Source organism: Nansenia antarctica, assembly GCF_963989245.1.
Source record: "Nansenia antarctica genome assembly, chromosome: 12".
NCBI lineage: Eukaryota > Metazoa > Chordata > Actinopteri > Argentiniformes > Microstomatidae > Nansenia > Nansenia antarctica.
The window spans coordinates 8,003,353-8,029,855 of record NC_137682.1 but is presented as its reverse complement, the minus strand read 5'-3'; the positions used below and the strand labels follow the sequence as shown (position 1 = coordinate 8,029,855).

Below are 26,503 nucleotides of genomic sequence, written 5' to 3'. Positions count from 1 at the left end.
TGACAGCCTCTCATTGTATGAGAAACAAACGAGAGGCATTTATCAAAAATAACATTCCATTGAATTCAAATGCGTCCATGGTTACATCATAAGCGTAAAGGCCAATGCACACGGCGTGCGATTTTGTCGCACCGCCAAATTCCATTCCATTGTTTTGAATGAGACCATGCACACGGCGTGCGATGCGATATTTGTCGCACGACAACATTCGATTCTCAATTCACACCCACACACTTCGGTTTGACAACTCTGCCAAAAAATGCTACGATACAATTGTTTCACCAATATTATATGTGACACGTTCTAATGCTTTAGTCCTCATATCGCCAACCAATCAAAATGTTCAGACTTTTCTTCACAGAACTACGTTGTTGAGAATCACACAACACAAACTCGCTAGTCAAGCCAAAATACTGCAACGCAATGGATTTGGTGAGTTATCCCCACTGCTACCTAGTTAACTATAACACTACTTTACATTGTTTGCAGGCTAAAATAATAAACTAAATAGAACACAAGATGGCAGTTCTACCACAAAGGGCCACTTACAGGACTACTTACAGGACAGCAGTTACTAGGAGAATGATTCAGAACTGAGATATTAGGTTAGCGACCTCTCAGTAATTGATCAATCAACCTAGCCTGGCCGTTTAGTGTTGTAGGCATGACAACGTATATGGTAAATGGATTGCACTTATATAGTCTTTATAGCCAAGGCGCTTTACAATGGCCTCTCATTCACCCATTCACACACATTTACACACCAATGGCGGCAAGCTACCATACAAGGTGCCAGCCTGCTCATTGGGAGCAATTTGGGGCTCAGTGTCTTGCCCAAGGGCACCTCGACATGTGGACAGGAGGAGCGAGGATCAGCTCTATGCCAAGCTGATAGAACTACCTATTTATTACCTTTTTCTCTATCTATCTATCTATCTATCTATCTATCTATCTATCTATCTATCTATCTATCTATCTATCTATCTATCAGTCAAACTATCCATCAAACTATCAATCTATCTAGGAAGGTCGGACATAATGTTTCCAAAAAGATACTTGACGGAACTGTCTTTCGGGATTTTGTTTCCGCCCGTTAGACATTTTTTGACACGCATCTAACTAACTTAATCTTGACATTTAACCTGGTAGGTACAAGGTTAGTTCTGAGGCATAAATTGCCATGGTAACTCAACAGCGATTTCTTTCAGCCACATTCAGGGAACGGAACTCGGAATGCAATGATAAAAACAAGCCTGGATTTTCCATTATCGGCGTTCATGGAATATCCCCCAGGGAGTGCTGGGAAGTGAAGACATAAATAGACAGGTGCCAAACATAAACAGGTGACACACATGTCCATAACGAGAGGAACAGGGAGTGTAGGAATGTCCCAGGGCCACCAGGGGCCGCCAGAGGGAGACACCAAGGAGCCGCCAAGGAAATGGCGACTCCAACCGTAACATTTGTGCTTAATTATGTCCTCAAAGTAGCAGGCACACTAGATCTGTCTCGAGAGGTGATTGTGTTATTCCATATAGGACAAGCTCCTTTAGCCAGTCCGCATTTTCAGTGAAAGCGGCACACTTCTGGAATGCTTTGGCATTACATATACGCAATAGTAAAACGTACAACACGTTCAAGCACAATCTTAAAGACTGGCTTATTGCTAATCAGTTGTGTGAGCACTAATTACAATGTTATTCTCAATGTTCCATGTAAATCCTGGTACTGTTTAATACTTGTTCCTTTTACTCTGCACTTGTTATTTATATGCCCTGTATTTGTTATACATATCTCTTAAATTTAGATGTAGTTTATTGTTGTGATGTAGGTCTTACATGCTTTTACATGCTTTTTCTGAAAATAATATTGTATATAATGTCTAGTTGGCCTAGTTAGTTAATGAGAGCCTATTGCTATACTGCTCTGATACATCTGCTTGTATACAATGTTTATTTATTTTATTTTATTATTTGAGAACAGCTTATGACATCTGGCCACAGGGACAACAGTTGTAAAGTAGCTATTTGGCTAACACTGATTCATTTACCAACTGGTTTATTAATGTGTACTGTCCCTGGTCAACAAATAAATAAATAGATTAATTATATGACTATGTATACAACGTTTTGTAATTGTTGAATGGTGGTATCAACGTGTACAAAATTACCTTTAAATAAAAGTTGCCAATATACTTTAACATCATGGTAATTGTTTGATATACTGTAAAATCCTACATTTTGGAGCACAAAGCCAAAAGAAGAAAAATGCTTCACTGTCCCGTTACTTTTGCAGAGCGCTATACTTGGTCACCAAAAAATGATCTTAAAGGGCTCTGCACACAGCGTGCGATTTCTGTTGCGTGTCAACATTCCATTTTGAAGTTTGAATGGAAGTCTATGAGAACATCGCATTTCAACACACACGGCCCCGATTTTAATCGCACGGCGAACATTCGATTCCATTCATTTTGAATGGGAAAAAGCACAAATTTGACAGTGCGACAAAACTCGCACGCCGGGTGCTTTGTCCCATTCAAAATGAATGGAATCGAATGTTCGCCGTGCGATTAAAATCGGGGCCGTGTGTGTTGAAATGCGATGTTCTCATAGACTTCCATTCAAACTTCAAAATGGAATGTTGACGCGCAACAGAAATCGCACGCTGTGTGCAGAGCCCTCTACATGACTTGCCTTTAGGATCTATTTACTCAAGATTGGTTACACAGTTTTTTTTGCCCTACAAGAGAGCCTGTTTGGATTCAGGAAGGCCTCTAACACAATAAAGTAATAACATGTCATCTGTATTACAAAGACTTGATTAGGCAAATTAAGATAAAATAACCAGAGATGTTAACGCAATAAATGTTAACATAATAAACTCAAGATTAGAACACAAAGAAATAATTTAATGGTGAAAACGACACATAACGATACACTATACTCTAACTGCACTCAACATCCTGCGTACTGGAGCATACTGAATTGTACAATTTATAAAGAATGTGTGTAATATTAATATGGTCTATATAGCATATGTGACATGGTCTGGTAATTTGGTCCGCAAGTCGGCATCCGATTTAGGCTAATGTTCAGACTTTTCTTTCCCCCAAAAAAGTTAATACATTTCAGCGTTGTTGAAAATCAATGAAACACTCACTAGTCAACTAACACAGCTTGTTTTGTGAGCCTGCTAACAATGTAAAGTAGTGTTATAGTTAACTAGGTAGCAGTGATGATTCCTCACCGAATCCATTGCATTGCAGTGTTTTTTTTTTTTTTTAAATAAACATTGTTTATTCACAAAATGCGGCTGATATTCTGTCGGCGCCTATCAGCATTCATTAAAATCCTCCAATACAATAAACATTTTATCTGTGTGTGTGTAAAATTCACTGTTAAAATACATAGGGGGAGGCGTCGGGGCGCCGGTCAATGCCAGTCTATGGCAGGCCGAATACTTTTCGCTTACACGTGAGCTGTAGCAGCGCTCCAATTGGCTGTGTCTATTTCTAGGCCGGGGCGCAAAAATGTGCGTCCTAAATATCCGGTTGTTAAGTCTGACGTCAAACGTGACGTTTTGCAATTTCCGGCTTTTACAAAAAAACAAAACAATGTGGTGGTCTGTAAACTGTGCAGAAATGAAATGGCCTATCACAGGAGTACATCTGCAATGAACGAGCACCTCAAGCGAAAGCATCCTGGAGCTCTTTGTGAAGACAGCCGCAAGATACCACCGTAAGTCAGCGTTGTATTTCTGTTCACTTTTCCGGCCGTGTATGAGTGAAAAATGGATAGCTACTAGCTAATGTTACACAAGCAATGTAGCTCACCACAGTTTGTATGTCTTGTCTTCTGGTGTTAGTAATAATATATGAGCTATAGTCAGTCGCAATGGTCCAAAATTCAAGTGCTTCGTAACACAGACGGGGTGAATTTCATGAATGAAAGTGAAAGTTCTGTCACAAAACGCCGTTACGTATCCTCACACATGTTTAAGTGGGTATTGCGTGGGTAAAGTGAAATTCCGTCTTTGTTTTGAGCGACAGTGCGCGTTTTATGCGCGTGCACGCGGAAAAAAAATCGTGCACGCGGAAAAAAAATCCACTGCTGTGCCCCACCCAAAATGTTTAGCACCAGCCGCCACTGCTAGCGAGTGTGGGTTGTGATTTTCTTTTCATTTGTATCAAGGCTGTGATGTGGTCGTATCTTCGAGGTCATGCTGAGTGGTTTCGAGTGGTGCGTTATGAATGGACATGGCCATGTGAATGTTATCTAATATATCCTGGGCAGGATAGGCTCTAACACTGGGGATTCTAAGCCACCCGTTGTATACAGACAAACAGACAATTCTCACAATCACACAATCACTACCGCATCACATGGTTACTAATGCGGTCCTTTACTCTCCACTAGCACATTCACATTCACTCATCTTACATACTGTAGCTGCATCTTCAAATGCGTCATAGATTGATGATATAGTACTTTTCCTGCATACTCTCACACAGACATGTACATGTTACGGTACATGTGGGAATCCGGTACATGTGGGAAAACTACGATTAGGGTTAGGTACTACGTCCACTTGGTACATGCTGGCATGTCTAACCCTACCCCTAACCCTAATCCTAACCCTAACCCTACCCCTAATCCTAACCCTAACCCTACCCCTAACCCTAACCGTAGCACCCTAGCACCTAACCCTAACCCTAGTTTTCCCACATGTACCGTTTTCCCACATGTACCGTAACAGATATATCACTTTCTTACAATAATACAGATACATTGCTCAGTCTTACACCATAAACAAAAATACAACATAACAATAAGGTCAAGTAGTCAGAGCACGTGCTCCACTTACAGTATGTACTGACTCACTCATTCCTACGAACAAATAGGCATGATGATGATGATGATGCAATTGAGAAGTACCCACGATGCCAATCTCAGAGTCAAGCTGTCCACTCATTCTCAAAAACAAATAGGCAGGCAGACACATGAAGTTCCCATAATAACACAGGACACAGTCAAACGTACGAGCGGTCTAAACTTACGTTCTGTTTGCCCACGATGTTGTCGAAGGGGAGTTCCGGGCTCCAGGAGCCCTCGTTGAAGGTCGCGCTGCTGGCCCGGCGGTCGGCCGAACTGACCGCCTCCTTCATGATGTCCTCGGGCAGCGTGAGGAGGCTCTCCTCCGGCTGCTTGATCAGGTACGTCTCGATGTTGTGACGGCGTAGGAAGTCGTTGCGGTCCTTGCCGTGGCCTTCCTCCACCTCGTAGTCGCCGTTCAAGCAGTCCAGGGCTGCCTTGGATATGTGGATTCGTCTGAGAATCAGAATCAGAATCAGAAGACTTTATTGCCATGACATTTTGGGACAGTGGAGCACGGTTTACAGCAGGACAGGTGCAAGACAGGACAAGATAGGGTGGATCATTGGCAGAAGGGTGGATCATTGGCCAACATTGAAAGTGAATTCATTAAGTGGGAAGCTGCACTCACATTAAAAATGCAGTCTAGCAAATATGTGACAGCAGCTGGTAAAACCGGGAACGAGTCGCCGACCAATCAAAATGTTCAGACTTTTATTCAGAAAAATGTAAATAAATGTCAACGTTGTTGAAAATCAATGACACACTCGCTAGTCAAGCCAAAACATTGCAATGCAATGGATTCAGTGAGTAATCCCCACTACTCTACACTAACTAGGTGTCGTGTACATTTTTCCGAATAAAAGTTTGAATGGTCCGTCGGTTTGCGTTCCCGGGTTCACCAGCTGCTGTCACATATGGCAAATATTAAGTACATATTTTTGCAGGCCAACATGCTCTGCTTTGTGCAACAGAAATGTCATAAGACCCTGGACATTGTACATGTTATGGTCATACCACTAAGGACAATATGCAGATACTGTATTAGTAACAAACAAACAAAAAAGATTGTTCACAGCCCTCCTATTGTTTCCCAGCAATGAACATCCAGCCCATTCCTTACTGTTCCACAGACTGTGGATATAAATGGATGCAGAGTGAACAGTGAACCCTCTGGCTGCTGCTGTCTCTGTGGTGTAGAGCAGTGGAGAGTGAGCCTAGAGACCCTATCCGCTTGTTAAGTCTGACGTCAAAAGTGACGTTTAACTATTTCCGAGTCCAAACCAGAAATTCCCCGCACCAGAGTACCTGTGAACTACAGCGGTAGAATGACAGTTTAATCGTTTTTTAGACTCAGATCTATTCATTCAACAAGGGACACAATACTTTCCCGTTTTCTCCATATTGTCAGGGTATTTGAGCCTCGGAAAAGCGCTATATAAATATAATTAATTATTATTATTATTTCTCCATTTCGAAGACAGCGCCTCAGCCAACGTTGGGACCCGGAAACACGTCACGACTTAAGTAGAGGCTGGTAAAAGTAGAAATTGGATGACGGGCACGTTGTAATACATGCAATGGAATCTGCTGATTTCTACCTCGACAGCCTCCCCAGGACCCTATTAGGTCACCCTAATGATAATGCATCTCAATACTGAAGCACAGGAACCATTCTATTGTCCACACTGAACTATGTAGACTAGCGAGTCTTTCTGTATAGTTCAAGGAAGGACATACAGTACAGTACTGTGTTTTGCACATGAATTTTCCCTGACTTAAGACTAATCTCCATTACACAATATCAATTCAATTAGGAGACAGAGGATGGGGTCATAACCTATTGACATCATAAACTCTGCAGATGTTGGCTGTAAAGCTTTACAACTGATTTATACCTTCCGCATTGACATAATGTGCACAGCTTTTCATAGTGGACACGGTGGACCACGATGTAGTCTTATTAAGAACAAATAAATAAATATGGAACATTATCACCACAGCAAATCACATTGTCCCTTTGTTTGCAAACCAATCACGGTAAAAGTACTTTTTAAAGGGGCATGGATTTCATCCCTAATAGAGAGAATATTCATTTCCTGATGGGATTTCTCAGAGGTTGGGATGATAGAGAAGGTTGGGATGATAGAGAAGGGTATTCTCATGGTGCCTACAGGGAGGCCCAGAGCACCAAAGGTGACTTCAGCAATCACCCAAAGGGGTTTGCTTTTCTGTCCCCCATAATGAAATCATGCATCCGTCCCTGTCCGTTCATATGTTTGTATGTTCGTATGTCAGACGCAATATCCCAGACACCACTGGGTCAAGGTTAACATTGGACATTAAACAGACACATGTGCTGCTGAAAGCCACCACAAGGTGGCTACAGTATGAAGAACAACAATCAAATTGTATCTCTAAAAGACTGTGTAGTGGCTAGATAAATTGTCATGCTTTTGTTTGTTATTAATCAACACGATTTGAGCTTGTCTAGACTGCATTGTATCTTCCTAGTGGCTAGATAAATTGTCACACTTTGGTTTGTTAATGGGAAATTATTTCAGAGCTCAAGCATGTAGTCTACAGGAGCTGAATCAAAAAGTGTAGCCAACAGATCATGAATGTCACACATATCAAGTGAGTCAATATCAATAACTGTCCAAGGCTACCGATATGAAAGTTGTAACAGACTATGATACGTGATATGACGAACAGGGGTGAAAAAGAACAGTCAAATGCAGACAGTAGGCAACTACAAGTGATTCCTTGGATATGGACAGTCAAATAGTGAAAATATAATTTGTCATTGCACATGGCATGTAAACATTTTTATTGATTCATGAACACTCTCATTTCAATCATGTGAAATGGTCAACATGAACCTATGGTGGCTGAGTAGAACATTTTTGACACAAAATGCGTTATTTGCTTTGTGCACCCTCACTGTGTCCATATAGCCTACTGCTGAAATGCGCTGAATGAACTGAGAAACATGATATCGCTATGAGTTAATAATAGGCAATTTCACACACACTCATATTCCATGTCTAACATAATTTTATGAAGTGTCCATGAAGACATAGAGTAGTGTGGTGTGCGTAAATAAACCTACCTGGCTAAATAATTAGCCAACTACATATAAGCTAATCTATAGGTTATATGCCTAATCTATAGGTTATATGGGACTATTCTTCATTTGTCTCTATACACCAAAAGTTTATATTTGACATAAAATAATTACTATGAGGTTAAAGATTCTCTGCTTTTATTTGATGGTGTTTGTGTACATATTGGTTTCACCATTTAGAAATACCTTATACATAGTCGTCAGGGCACCAAAAGTAATGGGACAATTGGTGTGACCGGGGATTCTGGTCAGTAAGGTGTGTTCTGTTACATTATGTGTAAAGCCATTGACAGAGTGCTGTCAATGTCTAGGATTAATTGTGGTGCAGTGCATGTGTGTTGTCAGGGGGGGGGGGGGTTACCACAATCCAAACAGTGATTGATTGATTGGCAAATAAAAACATGGTTTGCTTGGTTGACTCACCCAGGGATCCCCCCCGACTCCAGCTTGTTGGCGATGTCCACATCCCAGGACCAGACGTCAAACTGCCACTTCCTCAGTCCCAGCACGCCGCAGAGGACTGAGCCTGAGTGGATCCCGATGCGCATGTCAATGTCGTGCTTGGTGCAGGACCTTACATATCTACGGCAAAATTAAACAGGATTATATCTATGCAGATTTAATCCAGTCCATATAAGTATCGGTCATTGACTGGTTCAGTTGACTGATATGGCTCTACTTACTTATGAGTACCAAAGCATTAGAACGTGTCACAAATATCATGAACACCAATTGTATTTCTATGTGATTCTATATATCAGGATTATCTTTTGTTATATCCTGGACAGGACTGTCAAGCATTTCAGTTGATATAGGGACACATTACATCAAGAGCCATGGTGTTACAACATGGAACATTCAACCTTTGTGGTAGTTTGTGATTCATCGTACTGTAAATACAATGAATCACCAAAGGGCCCAAAGAAAGTTTTTAAGCTCAATGAATATTTTCTTCAATACATTTTAACAATTGTGTTCAATTTGTACAGCAGTCTGTCCTGGATAAAGGGAGTTGACACCAGATTTAGAAATCAGCCTTAAGGCACGCGCTGAATCACCTCCTCAGCCCTGCTGGCACACCTGGTGGCACATCATCTACAAGTGCTGTAATGTGTAAGGGATTTCTGGAATACTCCCTCCATTTGAGACACACTGCTGGGCAAATCAAACAAACTATGTGTGCTAGTGTATATAAAAAAAGTAATACGCTTCAATTCAATTCTAGTAAAAGCATTTTACCTAATGGTCTTAATCATGCTGAGGCCCATCTCCACACAGCAGTGAGCGTGGTCCTGTCTCGGCTCAGGCAGCCCAGACACACAGTAGTAGCAGTCGCCCAAGATCTTGATCCTCAGACAATGGTGTTCCTACAACAGAGAGACAATACAGACAAACCGGATCAGACTGGAATCACTTGTAAATAACTATGAAATGCAGGGGTTTCATTTCATAAAATTGTATGCAATTTGATGAATATGCAATTGTATGTAATTTGTATGCAGGGATAGACCCTGACATACAGGAATCCCTACCAGACCTCGGTCAAATACGTTTGTCAAATATTGTATTTGGTGCCTAATTGCACCAGGTATAACCAAGTGCTGCTCAAGTATTTGCATGGTTTTATATGCATATTATTTGACCCAGGTCGGACCCTTACATGCACCCACCACCCCTAACGTACGCATGGACCCACGCACACACCCAATGATAGCCCTGAAGCTTGACAATTAGACCCTGGTGAGTGAAAATGAAAATTAATGTGAAAATGTCTATAATTGCCTCGCAAAGTGGGGCACATGAGCAACCCAGCATTTGAATTCTAATGTGGTTCAAACCAAAAATGCTAGACTTAATGTGTCCTTGGAAATGGCATTGAAATGTCAGTCATTGACGTCATAAAGTTTGATATATGCATAGTCATTACACTCCAAGGCCATCTACAAAGCCTACAGTGGAAATGTTTCACTGCAGTTTGACGGGGCTATCTATCTATATTAGCTGTCCTTTAAATCCTAGATATGAAAATGTCCCTCCCAGATACTTATGTTATCACAATGATACAGTGTTGGGAGAGGTGAACGTCATTTCTACGAAAGTAACAAGGTAAAAACTCACATGGGCGAGACGGTCAAAGCGTGCAAACAGCTCATTCAACATTCGCACGAGTTCCTGTGCCGTCAGTGTCGTGGAGAGATTTGTGAAGCCTTTAACGTCTGCGAAAAGAATGCTGAATAAAATATGGAGATGTCACATTAATGTCCCGTTATGCTACAATAACAAGCTACAATTCATTTCTGAACATTAAGCCATTAGGACAAAAACAAGAGAAGAATTCAAATTCACAGATATGTCATGTCTATGGTATGTTTTCATTGCTTAATTAAAGTATATTTTATGATTGATATGTTTCTGTGATTCACAGATACAATATTGTACATGTTAAGGTTGATGTATTGTTCTATTGTTTGTTTATCCAGATATCCAACAAAAACCAAAATCATAAGTGCCTAATTTGAACAGGGGTTCCCTTATGACTGTGTTAGTACCTGATATTTTAAAAGTGAGGTTAAGTGAGTTACACCACTGGTGGATAATGGTGGACATTCCCTGTTGAAAGGCATCATCTTTGTCTTACCTGACATTCTCATATCGGTGGATATAGATTCTGTGAAACTGATGCTGGAGAGGCTCGTCCTCCACGTTTGTCATGTCGTTGATCATCTCCAACACCACAAACCGGGGTAACACAGACAACACCAGTCTTTCCTGTGAACAAGGGGTGACATCTTGGTCATATCTGCTGTGCACTCTATGCAAAATAATATAATATGCTTTCTAGGAATCTAACACAAGACTGCAAGACAACAATAAATGAACCATACAAATGCTTAAAAATGCTTAAAAAACGGTTTATTTTTCCATGAACGACATGTATCAACTCTGTGACTGCTTGTTATACAATAATAGAGAGAGAGAGAGAGAGAGAGAGAGAGAGAGAGAGAGAGAGAGAGAGAGAGAGAGAGAGAGACCTTGTTCCTCTAATGCAAGACCTATTAAAGGGATGCTTTACTGTTTTGACATATTTTGTCATATATCTTGTATGTTTACAATCGACCAAGATGGTTTTTAAGTGCTTACCTGCGTTATTTATTTACTTTTATTTCACTCGGGAATGCTCGACTTGGAGATAGAACAAGAGTAAACATGGGCAATATTCCAAAGCTACTTGTACAGCTATATGTCCTCTGAGGGCTCTTCGGTAATTGGGCATATGTGCTGATATGATATCACTGCTAGACTGCAGCACACTACTGTGAGTGCACGTCCAAAACACAGGCTTGGCAGGCAGACATCGCCGGGCAGAAATAAATAAGCTCCTTGTGCTCCAGTGGACATGATCTCTTGTTTCACCACTGACAGCTAGAGGACTCAGTGCTTTGTACATTTGATTTCTAAATGATGAGTGAAACATGAACTTTGCCTTGCTGGAGGGGCCAACTCACAAATTATATATTTTTACATTCATATGTGCATATTATTATTATTATTATTATTACACAGGATAAACAGTACAGGGGGGTTAGTTGATGTCTCAGGAGGGACAGTTAAGGTGTAGCTTGAAGAGACGGGTCTTCAGTCTGGGGGGAGTGATGATTCTGCAGTTCTGACAGCAGTGGGAAGCTCGTTCATTTGAGGATATCATATCCACTTAAGCCTATTGTAGCCTCTACAATAGTGTTGGAATTATGCATGGTGTTCGGATTATTGATTCCACATTTGTGTCTGGGAAGCTACATATGCATTATGATATGAATGCATTATTATATTAATTCACCCTGCAGGCTTTTCAGTTCCATTTATTTGCTGACGACTGACTAAGTTAAGGTCCTGAACTTGCAATATGAACGGTACACTTATATAATCAATAAGTAAAACTATAGGCTAAGTAATGATTTGACAATGTTGCCAATATAGCACTGCCCTTGATATATCAGTTACATTACCAGTGTCATTACCAGTTACATGTGTTGAGACCGATTGTTGTGTTTTTTTACTGCCACAGACTGTGAAACCTGTTGCACATAGCAAGTCGGTCCTATGCTGTGTAAAAGTGTCGTTGTGTTCTTTGGTGCACATTCAAGCAGAATACTGAAGAGCTAATTTGTTCACATTAGCTTTGGTTGCTTCCGGGGACGGCCTTGCCCTACTCCATTAAAAGATCTCATGGTTTATCTTGGGTAGCGCAGTTCCAGGAAATACTATGCCTTAAAAGCTTTCTGACGCTATCGCTGACCGCACAATGACGTTTCCCACTCCACAGAGTAAACAATGATCGGAATCTGTATGTGTACGTGTGTGTGTGTGTCTGTGTCTGTGTGTGTGTGTGAGTGTGTTAGCTTTGAGTTTTTGTGACAGACATGGATCGATAGAGCGTATTTGTTTACCCCCCATATGCACTGTATTTGTTTTTCTTCATTACTACCTACAGAGCAGGGACCTATTTGTTCTACACATCTCGTATGACCCAATCATGCAGTATGTCTACTACTGAACTACAATCCTGTAATCTGACTCTCAACGTTGATTCTAGTTGACTACAGTCTTTTCCTAAAGTCTGTCTCTCTGGTTGTTGTTTCACTGATCTTTAGTCTGGTTCTCTAAAATAGTTGTCAGTGTCATTATCTCGCCTTTATCTAGTTAATTATCTCTGTCCAATCATTGTTCTTCTCTCTGCCTTTCTTATCTACCTCTTATCACTGTAGTTCCCTATCCAACAGTATGACAAGTCTCCATTCTCGTCAATTCTCTCTCAGCTGTCTCTGGTTCTCTATGCTTGAAATGTTTCAAGTCCTGTTCTCTCACCTGTTTATGGTTCTCAATATTGTTCTTGTTTTTCATTGCCCCCCTATATCACAGCATGATTCGTATGAGTTCTCTGAAGGGTTCTCTGTTTCCCTGTTTGCTTACACTTAGCTCTGTACACTTAGCTCTGATGCACACATAAACCCCACCAGACATGCCACCAGTGTTAACTAACTATACTATATTCCATAAACTAAAACAAATTCAAAACAACATCCAGTGCTGTATAGAGCTATGGCTGAATTGAACGCCCTTACCAGGTCATTTTACCTTCTACACACACAGACATTGATCTTATTCTAGAATCGATTATTTCTTTACCCCCAAAGCAGAACTACACAGGATAGAAAACATAAAGATCTTACCAATTACTATTTCTGATCATGCGCCTCTTGCATTATCATGGGACATAGGTTACAGGCCAAAAAACTATGGAGATTTTAACACATCACTTCTAAACGATAAGGAATTGATCACGTTTGTAACAAACAAACTAATGTATTACCTAGAAACGAACGCCTCACCCGAAATTTCACATGTCATTCTATGGCACTGTGCTAAGGCATACATTAGAAGTCGCATCATCTAATTTACGAGCGCGGGAAAAAAAGAGTAGAGAAGCAAAACAATCTGAATTGGAGGATAAAATAAGGCTGCTCAAACAACAACATAAAAGGACACCAACCCGATAAATATTGGATTTATGAAAGATTTTGTGCCCTCCAATATAGACATAGGGTTTAGAAATTGGTCAAATCATGGATTTACTAATCTGCACCAACTACAGCCTTAAATCATTTGAACAGCTAAGAGAGGAATGTAGGCTTCCTAGGACATACTTTTTCAGATATCTACAATTAAGGAACTTCCTAACAAAACATAAGGAATGGAATAAAGTCTTCTAGCCCACTCTAATTGAAGGGTTCTTGATAAAACTGCAAAAAAGGATCAGGGATAAGAAAATTAGATGTGACCTTTAACAATATTTCTAGCCATGAATTTGAATAATACACTACAGATAAAAGAGAGATGGGAAACTGAAATGAACACGGACATACCACAGGACACATGGGAGGAAATATGCACTTAAACACAATTAGTAACTAACTCAAATACATGGAGGGAATTCAAATGGAAAGTGATCATGAGATTTTTTAGAACCCCAGAAATAGTGGCTAAAATGGGCCAGAAAACACCACACCCACATATTCTGGTCATGCCCCAAATTAAGAACATTTTGGGAAGAGTTGCTTGAGGCCCTTGAAGCAGTATTCGACCAAAATGTCACAAAAGACCCCAAGAAGGCACTACTGGGAGTAGTACCGGAAGGCATTGATGGAAGAGCAAAGAAATATCTATTACAAATATTACTAACGGCAGCATATTAAATGCATTACAATTAAGTGGTTAAAACCTGATCCCCCTACATACAATATGTGGACTAAGAAAGTATGGGAAATGTATCAGATAACATAATAACTCTCTGAGACTCCAAAAACATATATTTATTAAAAGGTGGAGCCCGCTCATGTCTATATTAATACAGTGAACCCTTCCACACACCCTGCTTCATATATCTTGGTATTCCCAACTCACCACACATGTGCCTACATAATTACATTCACTCACACCCCCCCCCCCCCCCGACCCCAATCCCCCCTACCCTTTTTGATTGTTTGTTTTTAGCATTGTGTTTGTTATTTGTAATTATTTGTAATCCATGTATGTACAGCTAAAATAATAGAGAAAACAGTAGACAAAAATGTGGAAATGATTGTAGCCTACAAGTTGCTGAAACTGAAATAAAAACTAAAAGTTCTAAAAAAAATAAGAATAATCTACAGCATGGCTGATTATACGCTGCGCTAGTCTCACCTGTCTCTGGTTCTCTGTCTCCAGTCTTAGCCTGGCCTCGATACACCTCCTGGTCTCCAGGAAGGCCTGGCGCTGGGCCCGGTCTGAAAGGTAGCTGATGAAGATCCCGGCTGTGTTCATACACATGAACAGCACCGCCTGCGCCACCACCTGAAGGAACGACAGATACAAAGACAGAGGAAGGGATTGAGAAGCAAATCGAAGATGAGTGGCATGACCTCAAAGAGTTCTGATATGGTTGGATGAGACCAGAGAGAGAACAACAGAACGTCAGAGGAAGGGGTTTAGAGTAACGCCAAAGAAAGTAGCATGATACTGAAGGTTCTTGCCTTGGCGTCTGACTTGGATTCAAGGGTTTCATAATGACGTATAGATGAAAACAAGCGTTCAAATGTCCTCTTTCTCCACCTTAAAATGTGTGCAATATTTTGCAGACCTCTAAACATACTTCAGAAAGCAATGGCTTTATATTATAATATATATAAAAGGGATTATAATTTCTGTCTCGTTTGCTTCCATCGCAAGTGGAAGCAATGACCAGATGACCATCTGTCATCAGCTGTCCGTTTACTTTCGTTGTCGATAACGAAACCCATGTACGCATGCGGCTTGTTTCAGGTGTTACACAAGTGAAAGCAATGTAAGCACAGGTATCGTATATGGGTCATTTTAAAAAGTAGATGTAAGCAGGCGTTCAAAACATTTGGATACAGGCCAAAAAATCTGAACTAGGCATTACGACCTGTGGTGTAAATGCAGCCCATGACTCAGATAGCATGAGTTGTTCAGTCGGCGTTCTGCAGTTCAATCAGAAACGACCAACATGGCACTGTGTGTGCAGAGGCAAGGTTAAAACTTAATAAGAAAGGTTGCTTTGACGTCATTGACACCAATCTCATTGAATGAGAAGTGATAATGAGAAGTGATAAATGAGAAGTGATAAATGAGAAGTGATAAAAAAAACATATTGTGAATTTCACAGAACAAATTGATGTGGATTATGCCAGAAATGTTGAATGTTTTTCAACACCACCTGCCCTGGGACTACAGATGTAAATTAGCTGGCAGGCTAAAACTGGCACATTTACAGGCACATGTTGATTAATGTGCATTGTCCCTGTAAAACAAAATTGAACAAAGGAAAGGAAAGTCAATCATTTCATGGTGAAATGGTAAAACAAAAACACAAATGGCGGGAGGCAAAGCTGATGAAACCTGCTGCAATCATTAACACATTGTTGCAATTACTGGTTTTATAAATTGCGAGTCAATGTATTCTCTGGAGATAAACGGGGCATCGGACAAGCCTGGACAAGCCCCAGCACCTGCTACCACAGCATGTGTACCCTCTCATGGAGGAACGACCAAACAACACGACAAGGAAACGATTCTACATGACAAGAAAATAGATACACATCGGCGTATGTGTTTTGTATTTGGGCATGTGGGTCTGTGTGTCTATTATGTGCATGAGAGAAAGAGTGCATACATGTGTGCATTTGTGCACGACACGTTTGTGTGATCTTGGGAATTTGTGTGTGCATTCGTGCGTGCATGTGTGTGTTTAAACCATACATGTAGCGTAGGCCATACATGTGTGTTACTGGTGATTTTGTCTAGCTTTGGCACAAGCATTTAAAGTGGGACCCGCCGTCTTGCCTGTCCCCACTCCATTAATATTTGATAGAAGCTGATATCAATCAGGGAGTTCAAAGGCACAGTGATGAGAGAGTACAGGGCACAACAGTCCTTATTCAATTACCATGCACAAATGTGTGTGTCTGACTGCAAAACGCATGTGGTCTCCCAGGCAAGGATAATCCCTCCTCACGCTGTAGACCCGACATAAGCTATTATCTGTTTGCATAGCCAGTCACATTGGCCAGTTACACAACAGAAGAATCCTCTCACACAATATGGGAACATTTCCCTCACATACACGGTCACAGCTTTAGCAGATGGAGAAATAAATAATAATAATTTTGTATGTATGGTTTATGAACTGTGTATAAGCCTAAGTTATTAAAATTGGAGTTAACCCATTTTTAACCTTGTATAGGTTCCTTGTATGAATATCCATCCATTCTATACATTGTGATTTATACATGATTTTATATGACATGTATAATACGTTATAAAAGTGTTATTATGACTCATAACCTCATTTATCATTGTTGATTGTTCAATGGTTGTTTTACCATCTCAACTCAGTTACATATATATATATATACAGTAGATACATTTATAAAGATATAGATAGATAATAATAATAATTCATTACATTTATATAGCGCTTTTCCGAGGCTCAAAGACACTGACAATACAGGAGATACGGAAAACACAAAAACAGCAAGCAACATGGACACATGGAACACAGAATCAGGGAGGGGGGGGGGGGGGTGGCCGGGATGGGGGAGATGGCTAGGGGTAGGGGAGGCTGTAGGCATGGGAGAACAGGTAGGTTTTGAGGTGGGATTTAAAAGTGAGGAGTGAGGGTGAGTCTCTGAGTGGTTGAGGGAGAGAGTTCCAGAGGCGGGGTGCAGCTCGTGAAAAGGCACGGTGACCGAAGCCTTTGAGTTTTGAGGGTGAGATGGTGAGCCAACCATTATTATTATAAATTATATTACAATGTTCATGTCAAAATTGCAGTGTTGCACACGTCACTCCTCTTTACCAGAGTATTGGTTTATCTAGTCTATTCATAGTCATTTGTTACGACATAATATTAACAACATTGCACTAACGTGCTAGCTGGATATGCATTATTCATACCCAAGGACTAAATAGCCCTCTCTGCAATCATAAAAAGCATTATGGAAATTATTGTACGTCATGTCCTGGTGAACGACAGATGACATCCAGATGTCAATACACAATCCATTCATGGACAGAATATGCATCTCCCCCTGGGAGTAATTCTTCCCAAGCTTTCCCACTTAAGCCAAAAATTCACAGTCAATGTTTTGCTTTTAGGGACTATGCCATTGAAATACACTAGGAAAGGGAAATCATCACTTCCCTCGAAAAAAGCCTTGTCCCACATCCAGGGCCACTCCTGCTAGTAGTATTAATGGGTTGCTTGAAAACCTTTTCATTGCTGTCACCGATCATCCATATAGAACAACCCTGGGCACCCCCACACGCTGCCGGCGAGACTGCCCTGCCCGATCTGACCCTTTTTCGGGAGCGGGGAACATAGGACCCTTTTTCGGGAGCAGGGAAACCATATGGGAGCGGGGAACCATATGGGAGCGGGGAACATAGGACCCTTTTTCGGGTACCGGGGAACATAGGACCCAGGGAACAGCGGACCCGGGGAACAGAGGGATGACGCCCTTAAATCAATCTCATCAACAGCACTAAAACTGAGATCACTGGTCTTTCAGTATGTTATTGTATCTCCCTCAGAGGACATCATCATACATTCATTTTGTTACTAAGTCCCTCATGATCTCCATCCCCAAGAGAGAGAGCTCAATTAAAACATCCAAGTCATAGCAATTACTGTCTGCAGCGGCCATGTTGTTTTGGAAAGAGCCTGGGCTTCTCTGTAAAGGCCAACAGCAGACCTTTGCTAGGCTCATTACTTGAGAATGCCAGTGATCTGGATGTTTTTAACAAGGCCTTGTTAGCATAGAGACTGGCAAGACAGTACACTGGCACAGGCCTACAGGCCTTGTGAGGACAAAATAAGGATGTTTACATCACCTCACGAGTCTGATTATAGCATTAGGCACTAACAACATTCATAGATGATGTACATTCTGATGTCATTATGTGCTGTCTAGCGTCTAGACAGGCTTTTTCCAGCTCTCTCAGATTAGTGTCCCCAGGTACAGTTTATCAATGAGTGTACCGTGTTTTTGTAGCGGGTTCTTGGTTGGATATATCATGCTAATTACTAAGTCGCTACCATTGACATTCACAAGACAATGCAGAGCTTTGGGTAACTGTCAGTTCTGAAAGGAGATCCAGACACTCTCAAGACATCAATATTTCAGTGGTGTCATAATGCATGGTTAAAGAGATGAGGCAAAGGGAGTGGCAAATAGGTACCGTAAATGGAAAAATGGACTGCACTCAGTATATAGCGCCTTTATCCAAAGCGCTTTACTACGGCCTCTCATTCACCCATTCACACATACATTTACACACCAATGGCGGCAAGCCGGCCCGCTCACTGGGAGCAATTTGGGGTTCAGTGTCTTGCTCAAGGACACTTTGACATACCAATCACTTTTATGTATGTAAAACAGGAAATGCCAACACCACACACTGTGAGCCATTGTACACTATATGTATACTAGACAAAATACTGAAAGAGAAGAACTGCTCTTTTGAATTCTGTAAAGTAATTTTAGAAGAAGTGAACAAAATATTATTAGGCTATCTGTCAAAAATGAGCCTGGTATTGACAACCTGTATGGAAAGCTATTGAGGATGGTAGCAAACTAGGTAGTAGTGGGGATTACTCTGTGAATGCATTGCATTGTAATATTATGGCTTGACTACCAAGTGTGTCATTGATATTCAACAACAACATTTATTTACATTGCGGGACATGAGCATTGCCTACATGCGGCCCTTTTCACCAGACTGTGTCACAAATTATCTCCCACTTTAAAAAAGCCTGTGTGTCTATGTATGCAGATGATTCAACACTCTACACGTCTGCACCAACAGTTAACACTAGAACAGCCGTGCTTAAAAACCCAGAATAAAATCAGTTTAAAAAAACAAGTGAAGCAAACACATCATACACATTAGCTTCTAGCTGAGTATTTTAATTATATTTCATTTCAAATTCTCAGTCAGAGAGAGCTGAATGGATGCTATCTACACACTCCATGTAGATAACAGCCTTGTATCACAGCCAAATCATATAGCCCCTTCTGCCTGAACTGTTTCCTGTCAGTTCCTGTGTTTCACAAATTAGAAAGAAGACAAACAACAGAATCTATAAGGGTGCAAATGCCACTTAATTTCATATGAGCATCGATGAAATCTGAGACGCTCCACTATGTTCTGAATGCATTATCATCTTCTACAGTATGCTGACGCATCAAGCTAACATAGCCCTTCATAGCTAATATAATACCAGCACTCATATAAAAGCTGGCTATGTAGGAGGGTGTAAGTAGTTTGTAGTTGGAGAAGTGGTCAAGAAGTCATTGACCGGTTGCTAAACATGACTCTCAGTGTCAAATATTGATATTGAGGCATATGAGAGCTTCAGCACTTCATTTAGCAGACTAGAGAAGTATATGACAATATCCAATATGCCAGTGATCTTACATTTGCTTATGACCCATCTGGGGCAGTAGCATTTACTCTAGAGAGCAGAGGTGTAGTTCGCTCTCTGCCGTTTGGGGTAATAACTGGCTCAGGAGGATAGGCAGGAGTTAAATTAGTTAAGTTAAGTGCAGTCCATATTAGAGACACACCATGCATGCATATACAGGTTCTGTAAGCCTTATTGTATTCATTACATGACATCCTCCTACAGCCTATACAAACTGTTAAACTTCTCCACAGGACCATGAGAAGAACAGAGTGATTACAGAACATTTCTGTGCGTACACAATACAATGGAAGCAAACTTAGATTTACTCCTCAGGCAAGCCATACTGTAGTAGGGCCTCCAAAGAAACATCCAGGCACCCATGAACATCTTTGTTTGATTGGAATTAACAGAACCAGCCACCAGAAAATGGTGCACTTAGTCGGAATTAACAAATACAGAAGTAAACAGAATCATTACCGTTTAACTAAATGTTGACTTCCTCTCCCTTTCGAGGGAAAAATCAATGTCTGCCGCAGAAGCTGAGACGCAAACATATGATGAACAAACAAACACAACTGTTGCCCCTCTCATAATATGACTATTGTGTCATTTATTGTGCTTGATTGATTAGATGTTGTAGAGTAGACAATGTGTCCTCTCCCTGTCCTCTTGCCCCGATATATTTTTGTCTTCAATTAGTTCCAATTCAAAACTGTTCCATTGCAAGTAATAAACTATTCAGTGTATATTGCTAAATGTTGCCTAGACCCTAACCCTAACCCTAGCTTTGAGGTCATCTATGCCAAACCTCAGATAAAATCTTGGGTAAGCAGTGGAGATTGCCTTGAAATCAAGTGAATTAGCCTAGAAGCCGACCATGTGAGGAATTATAAAGGGGCGTGGCAGATTTGCCCTCATAAACATGGCTCCCTTGGCTCCCAACTCAGTGCAGTGTTGCGTATGAAGGGGTGTCAGAGAGGAGAGGGGTGGAGCTTTTGTAGTGTACACTCAGGCTTGCTTTCGTCCTCAGAATTAACAGAGAGATCCAGGTTGTTTTCACCCTGCGTCGCCCCAGTTTCCCTTGGTGTTACTTGGACAAGAAATTCACAGTTTCAGAGTGAAAGGGATGCCTTCTGCTAGTGAGGCCTCATAAGTCCTCTGCAAGGCAGCAGTAGCATCTCCTAACCCTGCTAACAACACCAAGACTAGCCTGCAGTTCGTGAGCTTAGAATTATAAGGTTCTATCTCCGTTTAGGGCAGTTCAGAGATATTGAGCGTCAAAGTTTTTACATTCCATTATGTTTGGTGAGATGAAACCTTTGTATTTTATGAATTACTAACTAAGAAATGTCAACATTTTTAAAAAATAACACCACACAGGCATTAATAAACACCTAATGGATCACATTATGTAAAAAACTCAATTTTGACAAAAATGGAGATAGAACCTTATAATTCTAATGTCACGAGTTGTTGACCTGCATGGGGCCAGATGGTTTGCCTCCCAGAGGGTTGAGTTAGGAGAACGTTGACCCTAGAGCAGTGCTTAGGGAGGCAGGTTCTCCCCAGAGCCGGTTCTGTCCGTGGAGATGCGATGCATTATGTCTGTGGAGGTAGTGAACGGAGAGAGATGGTCCCTCTAAAACCCAGCGGTCCCTCTAAACCCAAAAGTAATTTTATTAAATGCTGACCCTCGAGGAGCCCACTCGATTGACGTGTGTGAGCGGCTATCAATAGACCACTCAGAGGTAATCCTGCCTGAACTCACCCTCAATGTAAAAATAATTCTGAAATCACTCACTCACCTCAGTGGAATAATGTTGTTACTATAGTGCTCAAGGTAGAAAGATCTATCAAGAGCATAACTGTACTGTACTTGAATTATTAAGTACAGTAGTAATCAGTAGTAAGTAGTTACAGTAGTAAGTCAGTTTGACATTAACATGCTGTACATTATACATAGTACATTGACCATTTCTAATAGTTGAGTGGTTTATGTTACATTTCTTCACATTAATTGGAATCCTCATACATAAGGTGTTGACAGATTGTGAGGACATGATTTGACCATCTTTATGTAATTGTCTCTGTGTGTGGTCAACTGTGCCCAAAATCCAGATTAAATAAAGGTACAATTCTGTCGCATTAAACCCCCAAGGAAAATACAGAGATCACATATTACATTAGAGCAACAACCTCTATCTCTATTTCAAACAGGCATATGTGACAGCAGCTGGTGAAACCTGGAACAAGTCAGCAGACGATTTAATGTTCAGACTTTTATTCTGAAAAATGTAAATACATTTCAGTGTTGTTGAAATTCAATGACAAACTCGCTAGTCAACTAACACAGCTTGCTTTGTGAGCCTGCTATATAAAGTAGTGTTATAGTTAACTAGGTAGTTGTGGGGATTATTCACCGAATTATTCACCAAATGTTTTGGCTTGACTAGTAACTGTGTCTTTGATTTTCGACAACGCTGACATTTATTTCAGCAGCTGGTGAAACCGGGAACAAGTCGCCAACCGACGGACGGTTCTGACTTTTATTCAGAAAAATTTAAATAAATGTCAGCGTTGACACATTGATTCTCTTGAGTCTTTATTAAATATTAACCGAGACAAAAGCACTTGCATCCTTCTCCACAACTTGTGTTCTAGCATTAAACCAACAAACTGCAACTTGCAGTTTGTTGAAAGTGACTCAGAGGGCACTTTTACATAAGATTAACGTGTTGCTGTGAGCAACCGGGGGCGGGCAGGTTGTGTTGAGTCAGCGTTTGGCAGTAGAACAAAATAACTTGTAAGATTGAAGGTCAGTCAACACTGAGAGACAAAAACAGTAGCATCCTCGGTAGTTGACACACAGCACAGGGCATTTTGGATGGACGCAACATGAAACTATGAGGCGTGATATTAACAAGGCATGATATTTTTCTGGCTCTCTGCTGCATCTAAAAACTGTTAAAGGGCCGAGAACCATCAGGAAATAAAGAAATGAATTGGATGAAGGCTGTGTTTAATAATGTTATCTGTCTCTTCTTTTGGCTAAATATGACCTATCCAAATAGTTTAAAATGTACTTAAAATAAATGTAAATAAAATGTTCCATTACCGGCATCATAGGATATTCATTATCATTGTCACGTTGTTATATATATATTAAAAAATCATGTTCTTCATATAATTTTTTGTATAAAAAAGTTTTATATAGTTTTTCAGTTTTTAAATCATCCGTGTGAATATACAGCTCGGAGTAGATACAAAGCTGATACAACATGAAATGACAGTACTGTCTAGTGTCTTTTGCAACTCATTGCATTCATCAACAAACAAAGGGCTTGCTTTTGCCTACTACGCCGGTTTCTCTTGCCATGACAACAATGTGAGAGAGTTAGTAAATAGTTACGAAATGACAGTACAGCAGTGCTTCTCAAAGTCTGGACTGAACAGCAAGTGTATATGAAGCCAGCCCATGGTGATGCAATCAGTGCAGCAGCTTGGTGCGCAGGAGATTGGGGTTTGAGACCCGCCTGGAGCAGGCTGTGCCTTCTGTTACATTATGTAATTTCACATTTAATTTTTGACAGAGACGATTTGATTACTCGTATATTATTTGAATACTGAATATTATACACACCAGGGGGTAGTGGTGGTCTAGTGGATAGTGAGTTGGTCTTGTGATCGGAAGGTTGTGAGTTCAAATCCCGCCTGAAGCCACACCACTACTAGTGTGCCCTTGGGTAAGGCACTTAGCCCTCAGTTACTCCAGGGGGAATGTCCCTGTAATTCGTAATTGTAAGTCGCTTTGGATAAAAGCGTCTGCTAAAAAATGGCAAAATAGAATACTGAAGTAAGGTAATTCATAATAATAAAACAAAATAGAATAAGGTAATAAAGGGATGGTAAAATGTAACACTTAGATAGGCCAATTGAGATTTGCAGGAAGAACAACAGACGGCGCAGGCGCGAGACTAGACTAGATGATCGTGGAGTCAAGATATTATCAAAGCGTACCCGCCTGTCGATCACCTGGGAACGCTAAAGAATACAAGTGGGTTTTGAGTTTAGATTTAAAGGACTCGATAGAAGGGGCAAGTCTGATGGCCATGGGGATGCTGTTCCAGAGGTCAGTGGCTGCGACAGCAAAAAGCACTCCCTCCCTTAGACTTGAGGTAGAATTTACGGGTGGTTAGGAGACCCTTATCAGCAGATCTGAGGGCCCTGACGTTGGTATAGGGGGGCGAGGAGGTCTGCTAGGTAGGAGGGGGCCTTACCATTAAGAGCTTTATAGACAAAAAGAAGAACTTTAAAATCTATCCTATAATGTACTGGGAGCCAATGAAGGGAGGCAAGGACAGGGGTGATGTGAGCTCTCTTCCGTGTACCTGTGAGCAACCTAGCAGCGGGGTAGCTGTAGGCGGGCCATGGTCGACTTATTAAGCCCCAGGTACAGGGAGTTGCAGTAATCAAGTTGTGATGATATAAAGGCGTGAATGACTCTCTCAAGGTCTGAGGGGGAGACCTTGCTATGGTCCGGAGCTGGAAAAAACACCCCTTCACCACCGAGTTCACCTGCCTATCAAAGTGAAATTCGGGGTCAAAGAACACGCCCAGGTTTTTAACAAAGGGCTGAACTAGGACAGACAGAGGTTACCCAGGCTGCTGGTGATCACAGTGGTTTGGTTTGGGGTGCCGAAAAGCAGGATTTCACGTTTAGAGTCATTGCATTGTATACTATCGGCAGGCAGACAATACAAACTGAAATTAATCTGTAGCCATCCCACTCCCCACACAGATCTTGGCGTTCTATTCATATGCTAAATGTGAGGCGAGCTGTCTATCAATTTCAATGGTATTGAATAGACAGACAGAGGGTATGGCAGATACATTTCCATCTTGCTTATGTTGCTATTAGCGGTGTATCGGATCACGTAACTCACGGATCGGATCATGTCACGTTTTTTGAGTCACGGATCGGATAAAAAGTTAAATACTTTTTCCTTGAATTCTGTAAAAACACCACTTTTATTGTGTGAAACAAAAAAACAACATTCAAGATGTCAAAACTGGTAAATATATATATATATATATATATATATATATAACATATTCTACACTCAAACATGACATATTCTACTGAAACACACATTCAACTTAAATTATAGTGCAATAGGAGAGAGGGAGGAGGTGCCTGGTTGCAGCAGTGAATCACTGAGCTCTTTAAAGCAGACGAATAAACATGTTTTATTCCACTTTTAACTAAATAATCAAATGAAACCTTCCTTTAAACATGGTATGTCAGGATCTGTGCCAGATTGTGGGGCGACAGACGTGTGGGGCGGCTGTGGCGCAGGAGGTAGAGTCACCGCCTAATGATCACAAGATTGGCAGATCGGCGGTTCGAGCCCCGGCTGGCCACATGTCGAAGTGTCCTTGGGCAAGACACTGAACCCCAAAATTGCTCCCAGTGAGCGGGCCAGCGCCTTGGTGTGTGAATGGGTGAATGACAGGCCGTTGTAAAGCGCTTTGGAGCAGAAAAAAAGCGCTATATAAGTGCAGTCCATTTACCAGATTGGTGCCTGTGTGACTCTCATGGAGTGCGCGCGTCTGCAGTACGGGACTGCACATCTCCCACTCTGCTGTGGTGTAGTGAGGCGTCGCGGTCACATAGCTTTCCGTTGCACGGGACGTCCACCCGTCTGTGGTGAGGGCAACAGAGGATGGAGCTAATTCGCAGACAATTTGGATTCTCTCCTGTTCATAAAGATCGGGCACAACCTTCTCACTGAGGTGGGGTCGCGAGGGGATTTTGTAACATGGCTCAATCACATTCACCACATTTTTAAACCCTCTTGTTTTCCACAACGGAGTATGGCCTCATGTCTGCCGCAATAAACTTCCCAATAATATTGGTGATGGCTGATTCTGCAGGAAAGGGTTGCTTAAATGATGTTTGGAGAAGTTGTCAAGCTGCCTTTTTCGTGCCCCCCGTCAACACGCCAAGGTGATCACAGCTTCATTTGCTATGCAAAATAAAGGGGTCTAAAAATCAAACACATAAAAACTCAACAGAAGAGAGGAAAGGAAAGGAGAGGAGAGGAGAGGAGAGGAGAGGAGAGGAGAGGAGAGGAGAAGAGAGGAGAGGAGAGGAGAAGAGAGGAGAGGAGAGGAGAGGAGAAGAGAGGAGAAGAGAGGAGAGGAGAGGAAAGGAGAAGAGAGGAGAGGAGAGGAGAGGACATCCCAGACCAGTGACTTAAAGCTTATATCTGCTCTGTGCTTGGGCTTGCACGTCCTTTCCTCCATCCCTTCATTCATCCCTTCACTCCTCCCACTCACGCCAACTACGTTTAAAGGGCTCACTGACCACAGACCTGAATGGGTCTGATGTTTCGGGCATGAGCAATATAGCGCACGACTCGCCGGCTCAGCTGGGTTGTGTAGTCATGCGTGTCGAGAAAAAGGGTATCAGGGACACGC

General features: G+C 41.3%; 1 protein-coding gene across 1 annotated transcript in view; it reads right to left on the bottom strand.

Annotated features, from left to right (window-relative positions):
* The window catches only part of adcy8 (adenylate cyclase 8 (brain)), a gene marked incomplete at both ends in the record, with an annotated part of 55,802 nt that overhangs the window by 21,554 nt on the left and 7,745 nt on the right, over positions 1-26,503 (bottom strand). Inside the window, 6 exons of the mRNA XM_080542709.1 lie at positions 5,057-5,327; positions 8,422-8,580; positions 9,238-9,365; positions 10,117-10,228; positions 10,637-10,767; positions 14,740-14,889. Of these exons, the coding sequence (XP_080398835.1) occupies positions 5,057-5,327; positions 8,422-8,580; positions 9,238-9,365; positions 10,117-10,228; positions 10,637-10,767; positions 14,740-14,889 (951 nt within the window). The remainder of the gene's footprint in view (positions 1-5,056; positions 5,328-8,421; positions 8,581-9,237; positions 9,366-10,116; positions 10,229-10,636; positions 10,768-14,739; positions 14,890-26,503) is intronic.